This window comes from Pelobates fuscus, chromosome 3 (assembly GCF_036172605.1).
Source record: "Pelobates fuscus isolate aPelFus1 chromosome 3, aPelFus1.pri, whole genome shotgun sequence".
Classification (NCBI taxonomy): Eukaryota; Metazoa; Chordata; class Amphibia; order Anura; family Pelobatidae; genus Pelobates; species Pelobates fuscus.
The window spans coordinates 382,414,146-382,437,626 of record NC_086319.1 but is presented as its reverse complement, the minus strand read 5'-3'; the positions used below and the strand labels follow the sequence as shown (position 1 = coordinate 382,437,626).

Genomic DNA, 23,481 nt, shown 5'->3' with positions numbered 1-23,481 from the left:
ATTATCACGCTCCAGATGTTTAATTTATTATACTCTAAATAAGATATAAATAAAATATAAGGTGCTATGGTCTCAGTTAACATGTGACCAGGTTAATACATTGCAGGTGAGGCTTGTCAAAACATCACAGAGCGACACACAGCAATTCAAATGAGCACTCTCACACAATGCCGGTGATTTTATAAAACTACTCCTTCACTTGTTATATTGTTTCCTAAACATATACTACAGTGATAGTTCACATATTTACTGCATAAGTCAACGAAATTCATGTCTCACTGATCGAGTGTGAATTTTCTAATATACAAGTAGAATTTTTCTGCTCCAGCAAATGACTTTGTTGTGCTTACTTCTGTAATGTTTGAAATAAAGAAAGTTGTGGTGTGTGATATAGTAATTATTAACACATCGACAATTAATGCGATCAGGTCATGGAATAACATTGGTAAAATAATGAAAATTATCACATAGCCAGAAGTCATTAAAATGCTGTTAAATACATGTTAACCCCTTAAGACCGCAGGACGTACTATGCCGTCCTTATTTTGGTGGCTCTAAACGCCGCAGGACGGCATAGTACGTCCAGGGCGGTCTTCAGCCCCACGTGGCCGGCGGAACATGGCCGCTGCAGATCGCGGTCGGGGGGCATGCCTGGCCCCCCAGGCAGCCCCCCTGTGCCTGGGGACCGCGGTCTGCAGCTTCCGATCGCAGTGACAGGCTGTCACTGCGATCGGTATTTACCATGTGTCAGCCGATTTGAAATCGGCTGACACATGGAGCCGGCCGCATTCTTCTGCAGCAGATCGCGGTCGGGGGACATGCCTGGCCCCCCAGGCAGCCCCCCTGGGGTCAGTGACCGCGATCTGAACTGTCAGGCTGCAGTCTGATCACACTGACAGGCTGCCATAGCCTGTAAGTGCGATCAGTGTTACTATGTGTCAGCCCATTGGCTGACACATGTAACTGCAGCCATTAGCCCCCTACAGATCGCGGTGGGGGCATGCCTGTACCTCCCAGGCATCCCCCTGTGGCCAATTACCGCGATCTGTAGGAGGTGATCACAGTGACAGCCAGTCACTGTGATCACTGTTAGTATGTGTCAGCCAATGATCTCAGATCACTGGCTGACACATTGTCTCTGCCCCTCTCCTCACCTCACTTCGATCTGAGAGAGAGAGGCAGAGAGATCGTGGTTTTTGCAGCTCCTGTGGAAAAAGAAAGTTTAAATTTTTTTTCAAAGTTTTAAAATTTATATTTTATTTAACCCTTTCAGTGCTGATCACAGCATATTACTGTGATCAACCTGATTAGGGTATTTATTTATTATTTTTTTTTTGGATCAAAAAAAAATTATTTCTAATTTTTTTTGATCCTTTGTGTCAGTCGCAGCAACCCAAATCTCCATTACCCTTTCCCCGCTGCCGTGATCACTATACTGTACAGTATATCTGCTGTACAGTACTGTATCAGTGATCACTGTGATCAGAGGGCTCTCTGATCAGACTGACCTTTTTTAGGGTTATTTTTACATATCAAAAAATAACCCTTTCAGTTTTAAAAACTTTTTTGGGTCAAAAAAATTATTTCTAATTTTTTTTGACCCTTTGTGTCAGTCGCAGCAACCCAAATCTCCCTTAACCCTTTCCCCGCTGCCGTGATCACTAAACTGTACAGTTTATCTGCTGTACAGTACTGTATCAGTGATCACTGTGATCAGAGGGCTCTCTGATCAGACTGACTTTTTTTTAGGGTTATTATTATAGATCTGAAAATAACCCTTTCAGTGTACTGATTGCAGCTGCCTATACTGTGATCAGTACATTTATATTATTTTTTGAGGGCGGGTAGTAGGTGTTAGGCAGGTAGATAATTAATTACCCACTTTAGTATATAAATTAATTAATTTGTCCCCCTAGAATGGCACGTCGCTACTCAGCCGAGGAGGCGTATGCCATTCTGGCAGGCAGTGATAGTGACACTCTGCAAGACAGTGACACTATCACTGCCTCTGACATTGAGCCTCTGAGTGAGACCTCAAGTGATGGTGCCCCACCACCACTCACAAGAGGACGCTCAGCAAGCCCAATGCCAGGCGGAGACTGGGTGCCTCCAAATATGATGGCCCCAGAAATACCGCCGTTCACTGTTACACCTGGCATCACTGTAACAGTGGACGACTGCGAGCCAATTCGTTTTTTTGAGCTCTTTATGTCAGACGATATATTTGAGCTCATGGTTCAGCAAACGAATTTGTTTGCTATGCAGTATCTCTCTGCACATCCGGGGTCCCATCATGGTCGCAGGAATATGTGGAGACCCACGGATGTCGCAGAGATGAAGCGGTTTTGGGCTTTAACCCTAATGATGGGTATTGTAAAAAAGCCCAGTATCAGGTCCTACTGGAGCAAGCAACGTATCCTGGCTACACCTCTTTTCCCTGAGGTTATGTTGAGGGATCGCTAGCTGCAACTGCTGCGATTCCTTCATTTTAATGATAACTCGCTGTGTCCCCCTAGAAACGACCCACTGTTTGACAGGCTATATAAAATTCGGCCCTTTATTCAACTCCTGTCAGACAAATTTTCTGAAAATTATGTCCCCGATAAAGATATTTCAATTGACGAGTCCCTTATGAAATTTAAAGGTCGACTGCTATTTAAGCAATATATTCCATCGAAGCGGTCCCGATATGGCGTTAAATTTTATAAATTATGTGAATCCTGTACTGGTTACACATGGGCGTTTCGCATTTACCAGGGGAAGGATAGCCATCTTGACCCACCAGGATGCCCTGATTCTGTGGGTACAAGTGGCAAGATTGTTCGGGATCTAATCCTTCCCTTGTTGAATAAGGCATATAGGCTATGGGTTGACAATTATTATACCAGTATAGAATTATTTAAAAATTTATTTTGTTTTGAAACCCTAGCCTGTGGCACAGTGAGGAAGAATCGCAGGGGTTTCCCCCAAGCCCTGGCAAGTGGCAGAAGCAGTAGAGGTTCCTCTTCAGCTCTCCGCCAGGATGAGTTGCTTGCTCTTCGCTTCAGAGATAGGAAAGATGTATACATGCTGTCTACGATGCATGACGAAAGTACAGTGCCAGTGTCTGTGAGAGGTAGCACTGAGCATCTGGAAAAGCCGAAGTGCATTGTAGACTACAGCAAGTTTATGGGGGGAGTAGACTTGGCTGACCAATGCATACAGCCCTATCTGGTGAACCGAAAAACTAGGACCTGGTACAAGAAAATTGCAATCTACGTGAGCCAGATTGCAATTTTCAATGCCTATGTCCTCTATACAAAAGAGGTCATAGGTAGGCCCTGCCCTTTCCTCGAATTCACATTAAGCATTTTGTCCCGTATGTTATTTACCCAGCCCCCCAATCCCACTTTGGAATCAGGAGATCTCCAAAGACTTTGTGGCAAGCACTTCCCTTCCCGAATCCCATCCACCCCTAGTAAAAAAGCTCCCCAAAGAAAGTGCCGTGTTTGCTACAAGAAAGGAGTCCGAAAGGACTCCAGTTTTTATTGTCCAACCTGCCCATCTCTACCCGCCCTCTGCATAACAGACTGTTTCAAAGTCTACCATACAGAGCTGAATTTCTGAATCACTCTGTATGGGACTTTGGCAGTTTGTTTGCTTGATTTACCTGGATTTCTGACCTCGGCTTGTCCTGACTACGCTTTGTTAGCTGCCTGTACCAACCCATTGGCTTGTTTTACCGACTACTCTGAATTCTGGATTCCCCTGACCTTGGCCTGTCCCTGTTTACGCTAGCCATTCTAAAGTGGCTACACCAAACAACTCAAAATACTACATTTGTAGTACTTGAAATGTGACTTCCCAATAAAAAAACTGATCACAGGGTTAATGCTGTGATTAGCACTGAAAGGGTTACAAAAAATAGTTTTTTTTTTTCGTTTTTTTTACTTCTCAAACTTTTCGCACAGTGACTCTCTATGTGATATCAAAGATCTATCTGCCTCTCTCTGCCTTCAGATCAAAGTGTATGTGGGGTACTGTTCTATTCATGTGATATAATAAAAACCTGGAAACATGGTACATGTAGGTACTGTTATATTCAAAAGACAGTGTTAAATCAAAATACTAAGTCTCTAGTGCACTAACTAATATCAGGATTATGACATTTCCAGTGAAAATGCTATTTATCTGATTAAAAAGACAAAAATCAAAGTAGAAATCACTACATGGGCCCAGCATTTCTGTTAAAATGGCTAGACCTAACATCTCAAATTATGCCATTTGTTATACTCTGGGGTGCCTACTTTTGAAAATGGTTTGCCATAACGGTGGGAATGTTATTACCCAGGCTGCCATACTCTCTGAAAAGCTACATAGGCCCAGAAAATAATATTGGCAAACTTACAAGCTGAAAGGGCATCTAATATATTTCGCCCTGTGACTTATCAGTAAAATCTGAAATAATAGTACGTGGGGATACCGTTATATTCAGAAGACAGTGTTAAATCAAAATACCAAGTCTCTAGTGCACTAACTAATATCTGTATTATGACATTTCCAGTGAAAATGCTATTTATCTGATTAAAAAGACAAAAATCAAAGTAGAAATCGCTACATGGGCCCAGCATTTCTGTTAAAATGGCTAGACCTAACATCTCAAATTATGCCATTTGTTATACTCTGGGGTGCCTACTTTTGAAAATGGTTTGCCATAACGGTGGGAATGTTATTACCCAGGCTGCCATGCTCTCTCAAAGGCGAGATAGACCCAGAAAATCACTTTGTTAAATTGCCAACTTTGAAAAGGACATCTAATATTTTTGTCCCCATGACTTCCCCCCCAAAACAGAGAATCTAGTACATGGGGGTACTGTTACATTCAGGAGACAATGTTAAATACAAATAGTGAGGCTTTGTTGCAATAACTCATATCAGGAATATGAAATGTCCTGTGAAAATGGAGTTCATGTGCGTGAAAAAGCACAAATAAAGCTATAACCCCTATGTGGGCCCTTCATTTCTGATAAAGTGGTTAGACCAAACATCTTGCAATGCACCATTTCTTATACTCTGGGTTGCCTACTTTTGAAAATGGTATGCCATAATAGTGGAAATGTTATTACCCAGGCTGCCATGCTCTCTCAAATGCGATATAGGCCCAGAAAATCACTTTGCCAAATTTCAATGTAATAAAGCCTAAATGGATAAGCCGTATATATGACCGTGTAACTTTCCAAAACACCATAAAACCTATACATGGGGGGTACCATGGCGCTCGTGAGACCTCACTGAGCAGAACTAGGAGTGTTTCAGGGCAGTAAACTATATACTAACAATAATATTATCAGTGAAATTACAGATTTTATGTGAAAAATGCAAAAAAAACAAACAAACACTAAATTTGGCTAGGGTTTGTGCCCAAGTGGCTACTAGAAAAGACTGGGCATACCCCATTTTGAATACCCTGGGATGTCTACTTTTTCAAATGGTATGCCATGATGGGGGTAATTTTCATTTCTTGGCTGCCATACGGTCTCAAAGGCAGCCTGGACACTGCAAACTAATCTGACAAATTTCAAGGTGAAAAAGCATAAATGGATAAGCCGTATATATGACCCTGAAACTTTCCAAAACCCCATAAAACCTATACATGGGGGGTACCATGGCGCTCGTGAGACCTCACTGAGCAGAACTAGGAGTGTTTCAGGGCAGTAAACTATATACTAACAATAATATTATCAGTGAAAGTACAGATTTTATGTGAAAAATGCAAAAAAAAAAACCAAACACTAAATTTGGCTAGGGTTTGTGCTCAAGTGGCTACTACAAAAGACTGGGCATACCCCATTTTGAATACCCTGGGATGTCTACTTTTTCAAATGGTATGCCATGATGGGGGTAATTTTCATTTCTTGGCTGCCATACGGTCTCAAAGGCAGCCTGGACACTGCAAACTAATCTGACAAATTTCAAGGTGAAAAAGCATAAATGGATAAGCCGTATATATGACCCTGAAACTTTTCAAAACCCCATAAAACCTATACATGGGGGGTACCATGGCGCTCGTGAGACCTCACTGAGCACAACTAGGAGTGTTTCAGGGCAGTAAACTATATACTAACAATAATATTATCAGTGAAAGTACAGACTTTATGTGAAAAATGCAAAAAAAAAAAACAAACACTAAATTTGGCTAGGGTTTGTGCCCAAGTGGCTACTAGAAAAGACTGGGCATACCCCATTTTGAATACCCTGGGATGTCTACTTTTTCAAATGGTATGCCATGATGGGGGTAATTTTCATTTCTTGGCTGCCATACGGTCTCAAAGGCAGCCTGGACACTGCAAACTAATCTGACAAATTTCAAGGTGAAAAAGCATAAATGGATAAGCCGTATATATGACCCTGAAACTTTCCAAAACCCCATAAAACCTATACATGGGGGGTACCATGGCGCTCGTGAGACCTCACTGAGCAGAACTAGGAGTGTTTCAGGGCAGTAAACTATATACTAACAATAATATTATCAGTGAAAGTACAGATTTTATGTGAAAAATGCAAAAAAAAAAAAACAAACACTAAATTTGGCTAGGGTTTGTGCTCAAGTGGCTACTACAAAAGACTGGGCATACCCCATTTTGAATACCCTGGGATGTCTACTTTTTCAAATGGTATGCCATGATGGGGGTAATTTTCATTTCTTGGCTGCCATACGGTCTCAAAGGCAGCCTGGACACTGCAAACTAATCTGACAAATTTCAAGGTGAAAAAGCATAAATGGATAAGCCGTATATATGACCCTGAAACTTTTCAAAACCCCATAAAACCTATACATGGGGGGTACCATGGCGCTCGTGAGACCTCACTGAGCAGAACTAGGAGTGTTTCAGGGCAGTAAACTATATACTAACAATAATATTATCAGTGAAAGTACAGATTTTATGTGAAAAATGCAAAAAAAACAAACAAACACTAAATTTGGCTAGGGTTTGTGCCCAAGTGGCTACTAGAAAAGACTGGGCATACCCCATTTTGAATACCCTGGGATGTCTACTTTTTCAAATGGTATGCCATGATGGGGGTAATTTTCATTTCTTGGCTGCCATACGGTCTCAAAGGCAGCCTGGACACTGCAAACTAATCTGACAAATTTCAAGGTGAAAAAGCATAAATGGATAAGCCGTATATATGACCCTGAAACTTTCCAAAACCCCATAAAACCTATACATGGGGGGTACCATGGCGCTCGTGAGACATCACTGAGCAGAACTAGGAGTGTTTCAGGGCAGTAAACTATATACTAACAATAATATTATCAGTGAAAGTACAGATTTTATGTAAAAAAAAGAAAACACAAAAAAAACCGCTAACTTTGGCTAGGGTTTGTGCCCAAGTGGCTACTACAAAAGACTGGCCATACCCCATTTTGAATACCCTGGGATGTCTACTTTTTCAAATGGTATGCCATGATGGGGGTAATTTTCATTTCTGGGCTGCCATACGGTCTAAAAGGCAACCTAGGTCACTCAAACCAATCTGTCAAATTTCTATGCAGAAAATAAAATAATGGACAAGTCGTATATTTGACCCTGTAACTTTCCAAAACCCCATAAAACCTATACATGGGGGGTACTGTTTTACTCGTGAGACATTTCTGAATACAAATATGTATGTTTTATTGCAGGAAAACCGAATAGTATTCTGACATTAACAGTTAAATTGCCATGCTGAAATTGAAAAATAACAAGATTTCATAATTTTTTCAAGTTTTTTAGATTTTATTCATATAAAATGGAGTTCCATACATGAATGTTTGATATTAAATGAAAGCCCTGTTTCCCCTGAACAAAATGATATATAATAAGTGTGGGTGCACTTAGTATGAAAGAGGTAAATTATTGTTGAACAGACATATAGTAAAATTCTGTGGTTTGTTTACATTTTTTTTGGATCACAACTTGTACATTTGGCTGCGGTCTTAAGGGGTTAATAAGGTGATTTTTGCTCTAAAAACAAAACAAAAACAAAAACATTTTTTTTTAACGTGTATCCACCAGGAGTGCAGCAGCCAAGACTAATACAAAAAATATGTAATGTAACAAAAATACTCTACTGATCTGTAGGTAGCAACGGGTGTTGGTACTTCTATGTGCTAAACAGGGCTAGTTTTAGATTAAAGGACCACTATAGTCCCAGGAAAACAAACTTGCCGGGCTGAAGGGGGAGGAAGAGGTTAAATTCCGACTGAATGCGCATGCGCGGCAAGAGCCGCACGCACATTCAACCAGTCCATTGGAAAGCATTTCTTAATGCTTTCCTAGGGACGCTGGCGTGAAAATCACAGTGAGAAGCGCAGAAACACCTCTAGCGGCTGTCAATGATACAGCCACTAGAGACTGGATTAACCCTAATGTAAACATAGCATAGCACTTTAAGGAAAACAAGGGTTCTAATCTAAGCAATGGGTCAACCCAAGTGTTGTTGGCAACATAAAAGATTCCACTCTATAATTCCATAGCAAAATATAAAATACAGCCATAAATTGCCTAGCTAAAGAAAAGAAAATGAAATAGTGATCTACCAAAACCCCTGATCTACCTCAATGACAGTTAACAGCAGGCAGTAAATCTATGGCATACCACAGATTGACCATGGATCATGGGTTGTAGAGTCTACTTCAGAGGCACTGCCAAAAGGGTAGCCAACATGGCTTATTTAGACCACTTGTCAATACAGACTTGGGCAAGTATGATTCAGGTACTCATGGCTATGAATGAAAGAAACATAACTCAAAACATTAAATGGACAAAGGGGAAGGGTTAGGGGTGTGAGTGAGGTGGTGCCCATGGGCGGAAATGTTTTGAGAAAGTTTTGGTGACTTACTAATATAAATGTATGCAACTAAAATGTAATTTAGGACAATGTATCTTTCTAAAAGAAAAGACAGATGGATTTGGGTCCAAAATAAGGACACTTGGGAGGAATTGTAAAATACATGATTCTGGTAGATAACATGCCAGCAACACTGAGGGCTGTGCATATATAGCAGTGATTAAGTCATTTGGTTTGCACCCCCTGCAGTGCCTATTTCGCTGCTAGTGAGGGACCTTGCAGCTGGAGGGAGGCGTTTCCTGAGCAATTTATAGCCAACGCTCTATTGGAAAAAAGGAGAAAGGTCACTTCCTCTGACCACCTGCTATCACCAGAGCAAGATTTGCTTAGTGTTTATTTGTGTTTTTTTCTTTTACCAAGAGTATTCTTTTGCTGCTGAAAGGACTTGATGTAGAAACAAATGAATAAATTATCTCACAAACAAAATTTTTAAGGCTGCTTAAAATCACACAAGTAACAAATAAGAGCAAATTGTTACTTGGCTTTGTAGGTTATTAAAGGGGCACAATAGGCACCCAAACAACTTCATCTTCATGAATTGACTAGTGTTTTTTTATGGAACTAGCACCATTGGATAGCAGAGTAGGGAAAAGGTCCAACCAGTGACAACGTTAAAGGATAGTAGGAATGGCTAGTTTAAACAACTGCCCACGTTCTGAAGCAAAGCAAAACCTTGAATTTGAGCTATAGGTTTGTTTCTTTGTAATTTAATGCTTTCGTTTCAAGTGCCTCCGTACATATTAAATATTATATTTTCTAATCCAACAGAAAGGGCTTTAATTTAACATCCTAAACAACATTACATGTAAATAAAATGTGCCTTATTACCCCTTAACATCTCATTACAGTAACCCGGCTCCTGAGTGCCTTATTGCCCTGTAACATCTTATTACAGTAACCCGGCTCCTGAGTGCCTTATTACCCTGTAACATCTTATTACAGTAACCCGGCTCCTGAGTGCCTTATTACCCTGTAACATCTTATTCCAGTAACCCGGCTCCTGAGTGCCTTATTACCCTGTAACATCTTATTACAGTAACCTGGCTCCTGAGTGCCTTATTACCCTGTAAAATCGTATTACAGTAACCCGGCTCCTGAGTGCCTTATTTCCCTGTAACATTTTATTACAGTAACCCTGAGTGCCTTATTTCCCTGTAACATCTTATTACAATAACCCGGCTACTGAGTGCCTTATTACCCCTGTACCATCTTATTACAGCAACCCGGGTCCTGAGTGTCTTATCACCCTGTAACATCTTATTACAGTAACCCAGCTCCTGAGTGCCTTATTACCCCTTAATATCTCATTACAGTAACCCGGCTCCTGAGTGCCTTATTACCCCATAACATCTCATTACAGTAACCCGGCTCCTGAGTGCCTTATTACCCGTAACATCTTATTACAGTAACCCAGCTCGTGAGTGCCTTATTACCCCGTAACATCTTATTACAGTAACCCGGCTCCTGAGTGCCTTATTACCCCGTAACATCTTATTACAGTAACCCGGCTCCTGAGTGCTTTATTACCCTGTAACATCTTATTACAGTAACCCGGCTCCTGAGTGCCTTATTACCCCGTAACATCTTATTACAGTAACCCGGCTTCTGAGCGCCTTATTACCCTGTAACATGTTATTACAGTAACCCGGCTCCTGAGTGCCTTATTACCCCGTAACATCTTATTACAGTAACCCGGCTCCTGAGTGCCTTATTACCCCGTAACATGTTATTACAGTTACCCGGCTCCTGAGTGCCTTATTACCCCCTAACATCTTATTACAGTAACCCGGCTCCTGAGCGCCTTATTACCCTGTAACATGTTATTATAGTAACCCGGCTCCTGAGTGTCTTATTACTCCGTAACATCTTATTACAGGAACCCGGCTCCTGAGCGCCTTATTACCCTGTAACATGTTATTACAGTAACCTGGCTCCTGAGTGCCTTATTACCCCGTAACATCTTATTACAGTAACCCGGCTCCTGAGTGCCTTATTACCCCGTAACATGTTATTACAGTAACCTGGCTCCTGAGTGCCTTATTACCCCGTAACATCTTATTACAGTAACCTGGCTCCTGAGTGCCTTATTACCTTGTAAAATCTTATTACAGTAACCCGGCTCCTGAGTGCCTTATTACCCTGTAACATCTTATTACAGTAACCCTGAGTGCCTTATTATCCCCTGTAACATCTTATTACAAACCCGACTCCTGAGTGCCTTATACCCCTGTAACATCTTATTACAGTAACCCGGCTCCTGAGTGTCTTATTACCCTGTAACATCTTATTACAGTAACCCAGCTCCTGAGTACCTTATTATCCTGTAATGTCTTATTACAGTAACCTGGCCCCTGAACGCCTTATTACCCTGTAACATCTTATTACAGTAACCTGGCTCCTGAGCACCTTATTACCCTGTAACATCTTATTACAGTAACCTGGCTCCTGAGCACCTTATTACCCTGTAACATCTTATTACAGTAACCCGGCTCCTGAGTGCCTTATTACCCCGTAACATCTTATTACAGTTACTCGGCTCCTGAGTGCCTTATTACCCCGTAACATCTTATTACAGTAACCCGGCTCCTGAGTGCCTTATTACGCCCTAACATTTTATTACAGTAACCCGGCTTCTGAGCGCCTTACTACCCTGTAACATGTTATTACAGTAACCCGGCTCCTGAGTGCCTTATTACCCCGTAACATCTTATTACAGTAACCCGGCTCCTGAGTGCCTTATTACCCCGTAACATCTTATTACAGTAACCTGGCTCCTGAGTGCCTTATTACCTTGTAAAATCTTATTACAGTAACCCTGAGTGCCTTATTATCCCCTGTAACAGCTTATTACAAACCCAACTCCTGAGTGCCTTATTACCCCGTAACATCTTATTACAGTAACCCGGCTCCTGAGTGTCTTATTACCCTGTAACATCTTATTACAGTAACCCGGCTCCTGAGTACCTTATTACCCCTGTAATATCTTATTACAGTAACCCGGCTCCTGAGTGACTTATTACCCTGTAACATCTTATTACAGTAACACAGCTCCTGAGTGCCTTATTACCCCTGTAACATCTTATGACAGTAACACGGCTCCTGAGTGCCTTATTACCCCTGTAACATCTTATTACAGTAACCCGGCTCCTGAGTGCCTTATTACCCTGTAACATCTTATTACAGTAACCCGGCTCCTGAGTGCCTTATTACCTCGTAACATCTTATTACAGTAACCCGGCTCCTGAGTGCCTTATTACCCCGTAACATCTTATTACAGTAACCCAGCTCCTGAGCGCCTTATTACCCTGTAACATCTTATTACAGTAACCCGGCTCCTGAGTGCCTTATTACCCCGTAACATCTTATTACACTAACCCGGCTCCTGAGTGCCTTATTACCCTGTAACATCTTATTACAGTAACCTGGCTCCTGAGTGCCTTATTACCCTGTAACGTCTTATTACAGTAACCCGGCTCCTGAGTGCCTTATTACCCTGTAACATCTTATTACAGTAACCCGGCTCCTGAGTGCCTTATTACCCTGTAAAATCTTATTACAGTAACCCAGCTCCTTAGTGCCATATTACCCTGTAACATCTTATTACAGTAACCCAGCTCCTGAGTGCCTTATTACCCTGTAACATCTTATTACAGTAACCCGGCTCCTGAGTGCCTTATTACCCCGTAACATCTTATTACAGTAGCCTGGCTCCTGAGTGCCTTATTACCCTGTAACATCTTATTACAGTAACCCGGCTCCTGAGTGCCTTATTACCCTGTAACATCTTATTACAGTAACCCAGCTCCTGAGTGCCTTATTACCCTGTAACATCTTATTACAGTAACCCGGCTCCTGAGTGCCTTATTACCCTGTAAAATCTTATTACAGTAACCCAGCTCCTTAGTGCCATATTACCCTGTAACATCTTATTACAGTAACCCAGCTCCTGAGTGCCTTATTACCTCTGTAACATCTTATTACAGTAACCCGGCTCCTGAGTGCCTTATTACCCTGTAACATCTTATTACAGTAACCCGGCTCCTGAGTGCCTTATTACCCTGTAACATCTTATTACAGTAACCCGGCTCCTGAGTGCCTTATTACCCTGTAAAATCTTATTACAGTAACCCAGCTCCTTAGTGCCATATTACCCTGTAACATCTTATTACAGTAACCCAGCTCCTGAGCGCCTTATTACCCTGTAACATCTTATTACAGTAACCCGGCTCCTGAGCGCCTTATTACCCTGTAACATCTTATTACAGTAACCCGGCTCCTGAGTGCCTTATTACCCTGTAACATCTTATTACAGTAACCCGGCTCCTGAGTGCCTTATTACCCTGTAACATCTTATTACAGTAACCCGGCTCCTGAGCGCCTTATTACCCTGTAACATCTTATTACAGTAACCTATCCAATTAATATGTTTTCTGTGTATAAATTATTTCAATCAGACGTGGTAGGCATTCTGTAAGAAAAAGTTACTTTTTAATCCGTATTTCAAATATTTTCTTCCTTAACTATATGGTATCTTACTCCTTTTGAATACATGATTCTAGCAACTATCATTGCAAACTGCATTGTTTTGGCTATGGAACAGCACCTGCCAGTGGGGGACAAGACTCCAATGTCAGAGCGTCTGGTAAGTGTGATATCATTAACATGTGATTATCTATATGTCACCACAGCAAAGCAAGTTGGCACTGTATAAATAAACTTGTTATGAAAAATAATATGCCACGAGAGAGACACAGACAGGAGTTCTCTTCATTTCCCAAGTCAGAACTAGGAAGCTAAATATTTCCCTCACTATAATCTTCGTACATGGGAGCTGACAAAAGCAGAATCAAACTAAAGGGCCACTCCTGGTCTATTTAATTAGCCACTTTTTTAGAAATGTCATTCTGTATAGTTTTTTCTTTTTCAAATATAGAAGATATGGAAGTATGATACCAGCAATTAACAGCTGTGATTGGCTGAAAGAGGCCATTGGAATTCTCAGCCTATCACAGTCACTCATTGCTGCAGAGGCTAATGCCTCCTTATTACCCCAAGCAGCACAGTCGCTACGTGGGCTAATACTTTAAAAAACGTTCTGTCAATAATGAGATTTTCTCAGGGCTCATTAGATACATTGCTGAAGAAAGTGGACAGTGTGCATGCTCTCATAGTGAATTTCTATGTAGATGCACAAACACACACCAAGGAGTACAATGACTAAAGCGTATTGAGGTAGTTCACAACACGTAAGTGTAATGGAGGTGTGTTTTTTACTTACCTGCTCTGCTGTATACACACTATTTAATATTACTGTAGCATTTACCGTGGTGAAGGAAAAAGAACTGTTAATGTTTTGCAGTGATAGATAGACAACTGGGTAACTGGGTATTATACTCTGCATATAGACACACATACAGTGTTATTTACCGGAGTGAGAATTCAAACAGAATTTAAAATTTAAGGTAAATAGCCAAACTGGAAAAAAAATCTCTAATCTCTAAATAGATATCAGCAATGTTTTCTGTTTAGTTACTCTGGCTTTAACCCCTTAAGGACCAAACTTCTGGAATAAAAGGGAATCATGACATGTCACACATGTCATGTGTCTTAAAGGGACACTGTGGTAACCAAAACAACTTAAGCTTAATGAAGCAGTTTTGGTGTATAGATCATGCCCCTGTAGTCTCACTGTTCAATTCTTGGTCATTTAGAAGTTAAATCACTTTGTTTATGTAGCCCCTACAAGTTACATGCACAGAATTCCTAAACACTTCCTGTAAAATGAAATCTGATTCTTACATGTCCTTTATTGCAGTCTGTTTCATTTACAATTTCCTATCTCCTGCACTGCCAATAGCTTGCTAGACCATGCACAAGTCTCCTGTGTGTTAATAAAGTTAAATTTACAGAGCAGGAGAAAAACATCTAAAGTAAGTTAACATCGGATTAAAATGAACTCATTACATTTTTGTTGACAGTGTGAGTCATAGTCAGGGGAGGTGTGGCTAGGGCTGCATAAACAGAAACAAAGCTGATTTAACTCCTAAATGGGAAGGAATTGAGCAGCGAGACTGCAGGGGCATGATCTATACACCGCAATTGCTTTAACAAGCTAAAGTTTTTTTAGTGACTATATTTTCCCTTTACATTTCAAATTCACTTCAGTAAATAACGCAGATATTTATCTCATGTCTTATTATGGTTTCCTCCACTTCTGTAAAGTAATTTAGCACAAAAAATAAATAATTTAAAATTAAAAACTTATTCCAACTTTTATCACTTACTGACATTACCTTGTGTAGGTCATAGAGTCTGCCCTCTAATTCTGATGGTCACACACAAGATATATATACAGGAAAGTATTCAGTCTTTGGGCTATGTAATGTTATGTATGGTAATGTTAACAGGTAGCAATTATTACAGTTATATTTTGTTTACTCTCTTTGTAGGATGACACAGAACCATATTTCATTGGTATATTCTGCTTTGAAACTGGAATTAAAATTATTGCTTTGGGATTTGCATTTCATAAAGGATCATACTTACGTAACGGATGGAATATGATGGACTTTGTGGTGGTTCTGACAGGGTAAGATTTTGTTTATTGTTTCATTTGGAAGCAGGGGAAGTGCTTTAATATATCTACGACTGAAAATGTGAATTCTTCTGATTAAAATATATATATGTGTTTATCATTTGCTACTAATACATAGACATAAGGAGACATCCCTCTCACCTCCTCCTAATACACAGACACTGGGACACATCCCTCTCACCTCCTCCTAATACACAGACACTGGGACACATCCCTCTCACCTCCTCCAAATACACAGACACCAGGACACATCCCTCTCACCTCTTCCTAATACACAGACACCAGGACACATCCCTCTCACCTCCTCCTAATACACAGACACCGGGACACATCCCTCTCACCTCCTCCAAATACACAGACACCAGGACACATCCCTCTCACCTCCTCCTAATACACAGACACCGGGACACATCCCTCTCACCTCCTCCAAATACACAGACACCAGGACACATCCCTCTCACCTCCTCCTAATACACAGACACCGGGACACATTCCTCTCACCTCCTACTAATACACAGACACCGGGAAACATCCCTCTCACCTCCTCCTAATACACAGACACCGGCACACATCCTTCTCACCTCCTCCTAATGTACAGATACCGGGACACATCCCTCTCACCTCCTCCTAATACACAGACACTGGGACACATCCTTCTCACCTCCTCCAAATACACAGACACCGGGACACATCCCTCTCACTTCCTCCTAATACACAGACACTGGGACACATCCTTCTCACCTCCTCCAAATACACAGACACCGGGACACATCCCTCTCACCTCCTCCTAATACACAGACACCGGGATACATCCCTCTCACCTCCTCCTAATACACAGACACTGGGACACATCCTTCTCACCTCCTTTTAATACACAGACACCGGGACACATCCCTCTCACCTCCTCCAAATACACAGACACCAGGACACATCCCTCTCACCTCCTCCTAATACACAGACACCGGGACACATCCCTCTCACCTCCTCCAAATACACAGACACCAGGACACATCCCTCTCACCTCCTCCTAATACACAGACACCGGGACACATCCCTCTCACCTCCTCCTAATACACAGACACCAGGACACATCCCTCTCACCTCCTCCTAATACACAGACACCGGGACACATCCCTCTCACCTCCTCCAAATACACAGACACCAGGACACATCCCTCTCACCTCCTCCTAAGACACAGACACCGGGACACATTCCTCTCACCTCCTCCTAATACACAGACACCGGGACACATCCTTCTCACCTCCTTTTAATACACAGACACTGGGACACATCCCTCTCACCTCCTCCTAATACACAGACACTGGTACCCATCTCTCTCACCTCCTAATATGCAGCCCTAAAACCCAGGTAAGATATTTTCTCATTGCCTACTTTTTGGGATCATGGTACATCTCTGCATCAACTAGTTCAGGCTTTAAATAACTGTCCTCGTTCTGTGATCCTGGCTGCATCATTCTGAGAGACATTCCACAGGGGAATTAGTTTTATATCTTATCACAACAGTTGCATCTCACAGACGCCGGGACACATCCCTCCTCCTAATACACAGAAACCTGGACACATTCCCCTCACCACCTCCTAATACACAGACACCAGGATACATCCCTTTCACCTCTGCCTAATACACAGACACCGGGACACATCCCTCCCACCTCCTCCTTTTACACAGACACCTGTACACATCTCTCTCACCTCTTCCTAATGCACAAACACCTGGACAGATCCCTCTCACCTCCTCCTAATAAACAGACACCTGGACACATCCCCCCTCCCCTCCTCCTAATACACAGACACTGGGACACATCCCCCTCACCTCCTAAAACACAGACACCGGGACACATTCCTCTCACCTCCTCCTAATACACAGACACCTGTATACATCTCTCTCACCTCTTCCTAATGCACAAACACCTGGACAGATCCCTCTCACCTCCTCCTAATAAACAGACACCTGGACACATCCCCCTTACCTCCTCCTAATACACAGACACCAGGATACATCCCTTTCACCTCTGCCTAATACACAGACACCGGGACACATCTCTCTCACCTCCTAATACACAGACACCTGTACACATCCCTCTCACCTCCTCCTAATACACAGACACCGAGACACATCCCTCTCACCTCCTCCTAATACACAGACACCGGGACAGGTTACCCTCACCTCCTCCTAATACACAGACACCGGGACAGGTTACCCTCACCTCCTCCTAATACACAGACACCTATATACATCCCTCTCACCTCTTCCTAATAAACAGACTCAGGGACACATCCCTATAATCTCCTAAAACACGGACACATCCCTCTCACCTCTTATACAAAGACATTAAGACACATCCTTCTCACCTCTCCTTAATGTGCAGGTCATACATTTTCCCATTGCCTACTTTTTGGGATCATGGTACATCTCTGCAGTAAGTAGTTCAGGCTTTAAATAACTGTCCTCGTTCTGTGATCCTGGCTGCATCATTCTGAGAGACATTCCACAGGGGAATTAGTTTTATATCTTATCACAAGAATTTGCATCTTACCTTCCACTCTTATGAGGAACAACTGACATTTAGCAAACACTATCCCAGGAGCTGACTAACGATATTGAAAAACTTTATTAGTGATGGTGGTGCTTAGGAATGAAATCAATATTCAAAGTAACTGTATTAATACCATCAAAAATATAAATGTGTAGATTCATATAGACAGATAATATTATGAATGAGTGAATCTCACAGAATGTGAATGATTCTGTATCTTTATTGGCCTATTGTGAATAAAATCCTTCCTATACTTTCCTGGTAGTATGTTGTGCAGAATATGGCAACTGATAAGCCTTTATTGAATATGAACGACTAGCTTACTTACTCTACATTGCTTTATGACAATAATAGCGTTTAAAACTAAAATTACCCAAGAATTGTTGTGCTATTCATAGCGTTAGACTAACTTGCTAACGGATTAAATGGGTTAATAACAAGCAGACTAGGTCAGTCATTCTTACATGCAATGTTAATGTCCTTATTTCTATGGCTGTGTGCTTCCTATCGAGCACTTGCTCCTATTTAAAGCTACTGATTCTAGTTCCCATAAAGAGTAAAATAAAGTCTGCGCTTAGCCTTACGAGGCGTAAAGATAGATGTGCTGCTTTCTAGGACACTTCTCTGCATGCTCCTAGAACACACTGGGGTTATGTATAAAGAACAATGCTGGTGTAAACTATTAAAAGTAGAGCAATCACCATGGAAGCCAATGGAATGCTGCTCTTGCTAACTCTACTTTTAGAAATTTGCCCCCAAATTGCTCTTTATACATAATCCATGGTTTAAAATTTAACCATCTCTCTGCATGGTCATATCCTCCACAGGGCTGGATTAACATAGGGGCTGATAGAGCTGCAGTACCAGGCCCATGCCAATGGAATAGGCCCATTGATTTAAAAAATTGATAACTTTTTTTTTTACACACTACTCTTGCGGGTTGCCACCTGGCCGGTATTTCTCCGATATTTGAGGTTGCCTGGCCGGTGCCGGTATTGCAGTAATACTGGCAATACAAATGTCAGCCCCAGTATAAACAGATATTAGTCTGCAATACCAGCGCCAGCCAGTAGGGGTCGCTGTGTGTGGGGAGAGAGGTAGAGAGAGGAAGTTACATCATCTCCTTCCCTGCCTCTTTCTACTCACTGATCCGCTGGGGAGCAGCTCTGCACAGAGAGTCCAGACAGCAGCTCTGAACCTGCAGAGACAGCCTACAGCTCAGGTAAGTGAGGGATGGGGGGAAAGGCTGCAGGTAGACATGGGGACACAGACACTAGGGTGCACTGGGAGACACTGAGGACACTGAGACATGGGGGACACCGTGAGACATGGGGACACTGAGACACTAGGGGACACAGAGACATAGGGACACTTGGGGACATGGAGACCTGGGGACACTGAGACACTAGTGGACACTGTGAGATACTAGTGGACACTGTTAGACACTAGGGGACACGGAGACCTGTGGACACTGAGACACTAGGGGACACTGTGAGGCATGGGGACACTGAGACATGGGGACACTGAGACAATAGGGGACACTGGGAGACATAGGGGCACTTGGGCACACGAAGACCTGGGGACACTGAGACACAGTTTCCCCTAGTAGATGGTGGGAACCGCACTCAATCCCAGCGGCCAAGGGTGCTCCGGATCAGGACCAGCAATCCCAGAATTATACACGAAAGAAGAAAGGACCACAGGCACTCCAAATTGAAACCGTATGCAGATTTATTAGGAAAAAATGCAACGCCAAGCAACGTTTCGACCAACAAAGGTCTTTTTCTTTTTCTGAAAAAGACCTTTGTTGGTCGAAACGTTGCTTGGCGTTGCATTTTTTCCTAATAAATCTGCATACGGTTTCAATTTGGAGTGCCTGTGGTCCTTTCTTCTTTCGTGGACAGTTTCCCCTAGTGTCTCAGTGCCCCCTAGTGTTCCAGTGTGCCCATGTCTCCCAGTGTCCCTGGTGTCTCTCAGTGTCTGTAGTGTCTCAGTGTCCTTAGTCTCTCAGTGTCCCCTAGTCTCCCAGAGTGTCCTAGTTTCCCAGTGCCCCCAAGTGCCTCAGTGTCCCCCAGTATAAAAGAAAAAATCTCAGGCACTCACTGTGATAGATTTAAGCAGGTTTATTGGACACAGCAACAATTTGACCTGTACCCAGGTCTTTATCAAGTCTCCAGTGTTCCCTATGTATCACAGTGTCCCCTATGTCTCGCAGTGTCTCAGTGCCCAATGTCACCCAGTGTCCCCATGTCTCTCCCAATGTCTTCATGTCTCCCAGTGTACCCAAGTGTCTGTGTCCCCAGGTATCCCAGTGTCCCCTAGTTTCTCAGTGTCCCCATGTTTCACAGTGTCCCAATGTCTTTTAGTGTCCCCTAGTGTCCTAGTGATATGGGAACACTGGAAGACATGGGAACACAGACACTATGGGACACTTGGCGACATTAGTAAGGCTGGTATTTTTTTTTTCAAGAAAGGTGGCAACCCTAACTGCTTTTCACATACCCTTTCTTAAGTATGGAAACTTAAGAGGGATGTAGAGGGACAAAACTTGTGTGGACTGGCTTACAATTAAATTAGTTTAGGTAATGCTGACTTTGGTCTCTCTAACACTGTGGCATGTTTCCTTTATTCTACACTCACTACATACACATTTTCTCTGCCCCAGACTATATACCATGAGCTTTTGCCTGCTAGTAAGAAGGTAAGGAGACAAGTGTACATGTGACTGCTAGGGGACAGCCCTTAAAAATAGTGGGGTGTGTGCATCATTAGATACATTTATGCCAAGCTCAGGGTGATGTCTGCATAGTATGCCCTTAGTTGGCCAGCCTGCATGACTGGTAGGCAGCCTGACATGGATTCATGCCAAGCTGTCCTTCAAATTCTTTGGGCAGACATGCGCCCTTTTTGGTTATGTTCGCCCCTTTCGTCAGTTCAGGTCACGTGATTGGCGTCAGTGGCCCACCCTTTTACCCCGTCCATAGACTTCCTTCTTCACTGGACACTGCTGTTAGGGGGTATGGATTTACTAGAAAGATGAAAGTGTGAGATTAGCATTGTGTTTTCTCATAGCTGCATCCTATGAGTTTCCCTCCAGGACCATCTCCATCAGATACATGACGCTAGAGAGGTTGGACTGTTTTAGTGTTTTTGCTCGATAAGATTTTGTAATTAGGCCCATCATCACTGTCAGCACCAGGCCCAATGGGCTATTAATCTGGCCCTGATCCTCCACATAAGAAGGACAGCTAGTGATTTCAGAAGTGCATTTGTTTGCATAAAGTTATTACACATATTTTTCTGTTTGTATATGTTTGTCTAGTGACCCCTCTGAAAGCTCAGATTAGGTAAATGTTGCTTAGTTCCCTTTGCATTTCTCTTATGATGTTGAGTTAAAGGGACACTCCAACCTGGAGTTGACCAATACTTGTTTAATGGATTATATAAATATGCGAAAACAATACATTAGAAATAATGAAAATAAAAAGATAAATACCCTCTGTAGATGGAGTTGGCTCTGAATTCTGACATTTCTCCAATTCCATAGAAAATCGATTTTTCTTTTTCCATAATGAATAGTCTCATTGTTTTGGTCTCACATCTTATCTAAAATATCTCCAAGTTTTGAAAATTCCAAAGAAGGACGTTGGAGGTAGATGGCTGAGCGAATATTTTTACTATGCAGACTTCATGACTCCCCTAATTTAACATACCTTCTCATCTGCTCCTAATACACATATATCTGGACTACTAAATTACTGTGAGTTGAAAATTTTGTAACATATCCACACCCACCAAAAGTATTCAGCGTCTGTAAAACAGGAAAATTGTGCTAAAAAATAAGTATTTTTTGGCATCATAGAGAATAAACAAAAAAAGAAAAAAATGCCATTCTACCTGTGTATGATTTACTGAGAAGATTATGGTTATCTATTATAATCTTCTCAGTAAATCATACACAGGTAGAATGACATTTTTTTCTTTTTTTGTTTATTTTTGTTTATTCTCTATGATATTCACCATTTAGGGGTTACCCCCCTTTTTTGTGCCCTCTACCTTGTGATATCTAAATTTTGGCCCTAGGTTAATTCTTTTCATTTTCTTCATATAATATTTTTTGGCATCGAATGAGTGACACTTGGGAGGGGCACATATAGAATTTCCTCATTGATCTTCCAAAACATTTTTTTCCAATATACTTTACAAGACTTCAACATTAAAAGCCCAAAGAGGGCTGAGGTTTGCGCAAGGTCAAGATTGTCATCTTTAAAATTCTGACTCAATTCTGTGTCAAAGGTTAACGTATGAGCAGTACTCTCAGTCGTATGAGTCAGTCAGGTAGAGTGAGGTCCTACGATTGGTTCCAAATAGGACGGTATCCCGGGTTGGGGCTACCGTGGAGGCATCATAAGAGTTATCTAGTGCTGGTAGAACATAATCACAGCCTCTGTGGTCCTACGGTCAGTGTGAGATTTGAGTTCTGCTGTCTCTTGTAGCGGTCTAGCCTCAGAGGATTGTGCGTGCGTGCCATGTATTTGCGTTTAGGTCTATGTTGGGGGCAGTTGCTTCGGTGGGGAGGTCAGATGAAGGTGTGGGTCACCGAGTTGGCATGTAGCTCAGTGATAAGGGGTTACGGACTCATCCGCTCGTCCCGCGAGTTTGTCGGGGCAGAGACAGAGCGTGGTGCTCCGGTGGGGAGTGCTCAAGTTGGGCAGTTATTTTAGTCTGGGCTCTGTCCGAGGTATGTGGGTCCATGCTTGTGGTGGCTTGTTCTGTCGGGGAGTGAGTCAGGTGCCGCTAGGAGGCGGTATGAAACCCCCACTCGTCAATCTGAGGTGTGGGCTGAGTGTCGTCTGTGACGACCCAGCTTCTAGTATAACTTGGCCGCATGATGTGTTATACAAGGAAAATTATAGGCGTAAGAGTAAAAGTGTAACATTAGAAAACAGAAAATTATAAAAAACATATAAACCACTTCAGACCACATTCAATCAAGCAGCAGATCAGCCTCAGTGGGCCCAAAAGTCCTGTGATGAGGCAGTTGGAATCCGAGTCGCCTGGTGCTAAAAATGGCAAGGTAATGTATAGAGTCCAGTGTAATCCCAGTGTCCAATGTCTTGAACTGCCGCTGATGTGTGGCCGTAGAACGGTAATGTAGGCAGTGAGGTTATGGGTCTTCGGTGATCAGGACGTGGTTGCCACACCTGCCTCTTGTTGTCTCCCCTGCGGCACAAATGGTGTTATCCACGCTGGGTCCCAGCGTTGGGCCGTGGTTGAGGTCCCTGGTCGCTGTGGAGGAGTTAGGGAGTCTTCTGGCAGGCCAAGTGTGGAGAGTAGCATCTCCGCTACCGGGAGGTCGGTTACCGTGTAGGTTGCCTCGTTCCGCTGGACTTGCAGAGCTCTTGGTGTGCGCCATCGGTATGTTATGCCATTTCGCCGCAGGAGTACCGTGAA

At 42.5% G+C, this 23,481-nt stretch overlaps 1 protein-coding gene across 1 annotated transcript in view; it reads left to right on the top strand.

The window, feature by feature from the left end:
• The window catches only part of CACNA1A (calcium voltage-gated channel subunit alpha1 A), a 372,620-nt gene that overhangs the window by 61,853 nt on the left and 287,286 nt on the right, over nucleotides 1-23,481 (top strand). The window contains exons 2-3 of the mRNA XM_063449602.1: nucleotides 13,411-13,516; nucleotides 15,324-15,463. Coding sequence (XP_063305672.1) covers nucleotides 13,411-13,516; nucleotides 15,324-15,463 — 246 coding nt within the window. The remainder of the gene's footprint in view (nucleotides 1-13,410; nucleotides 13,517-15,323; nucleotides 15,464-23,481) is intronic.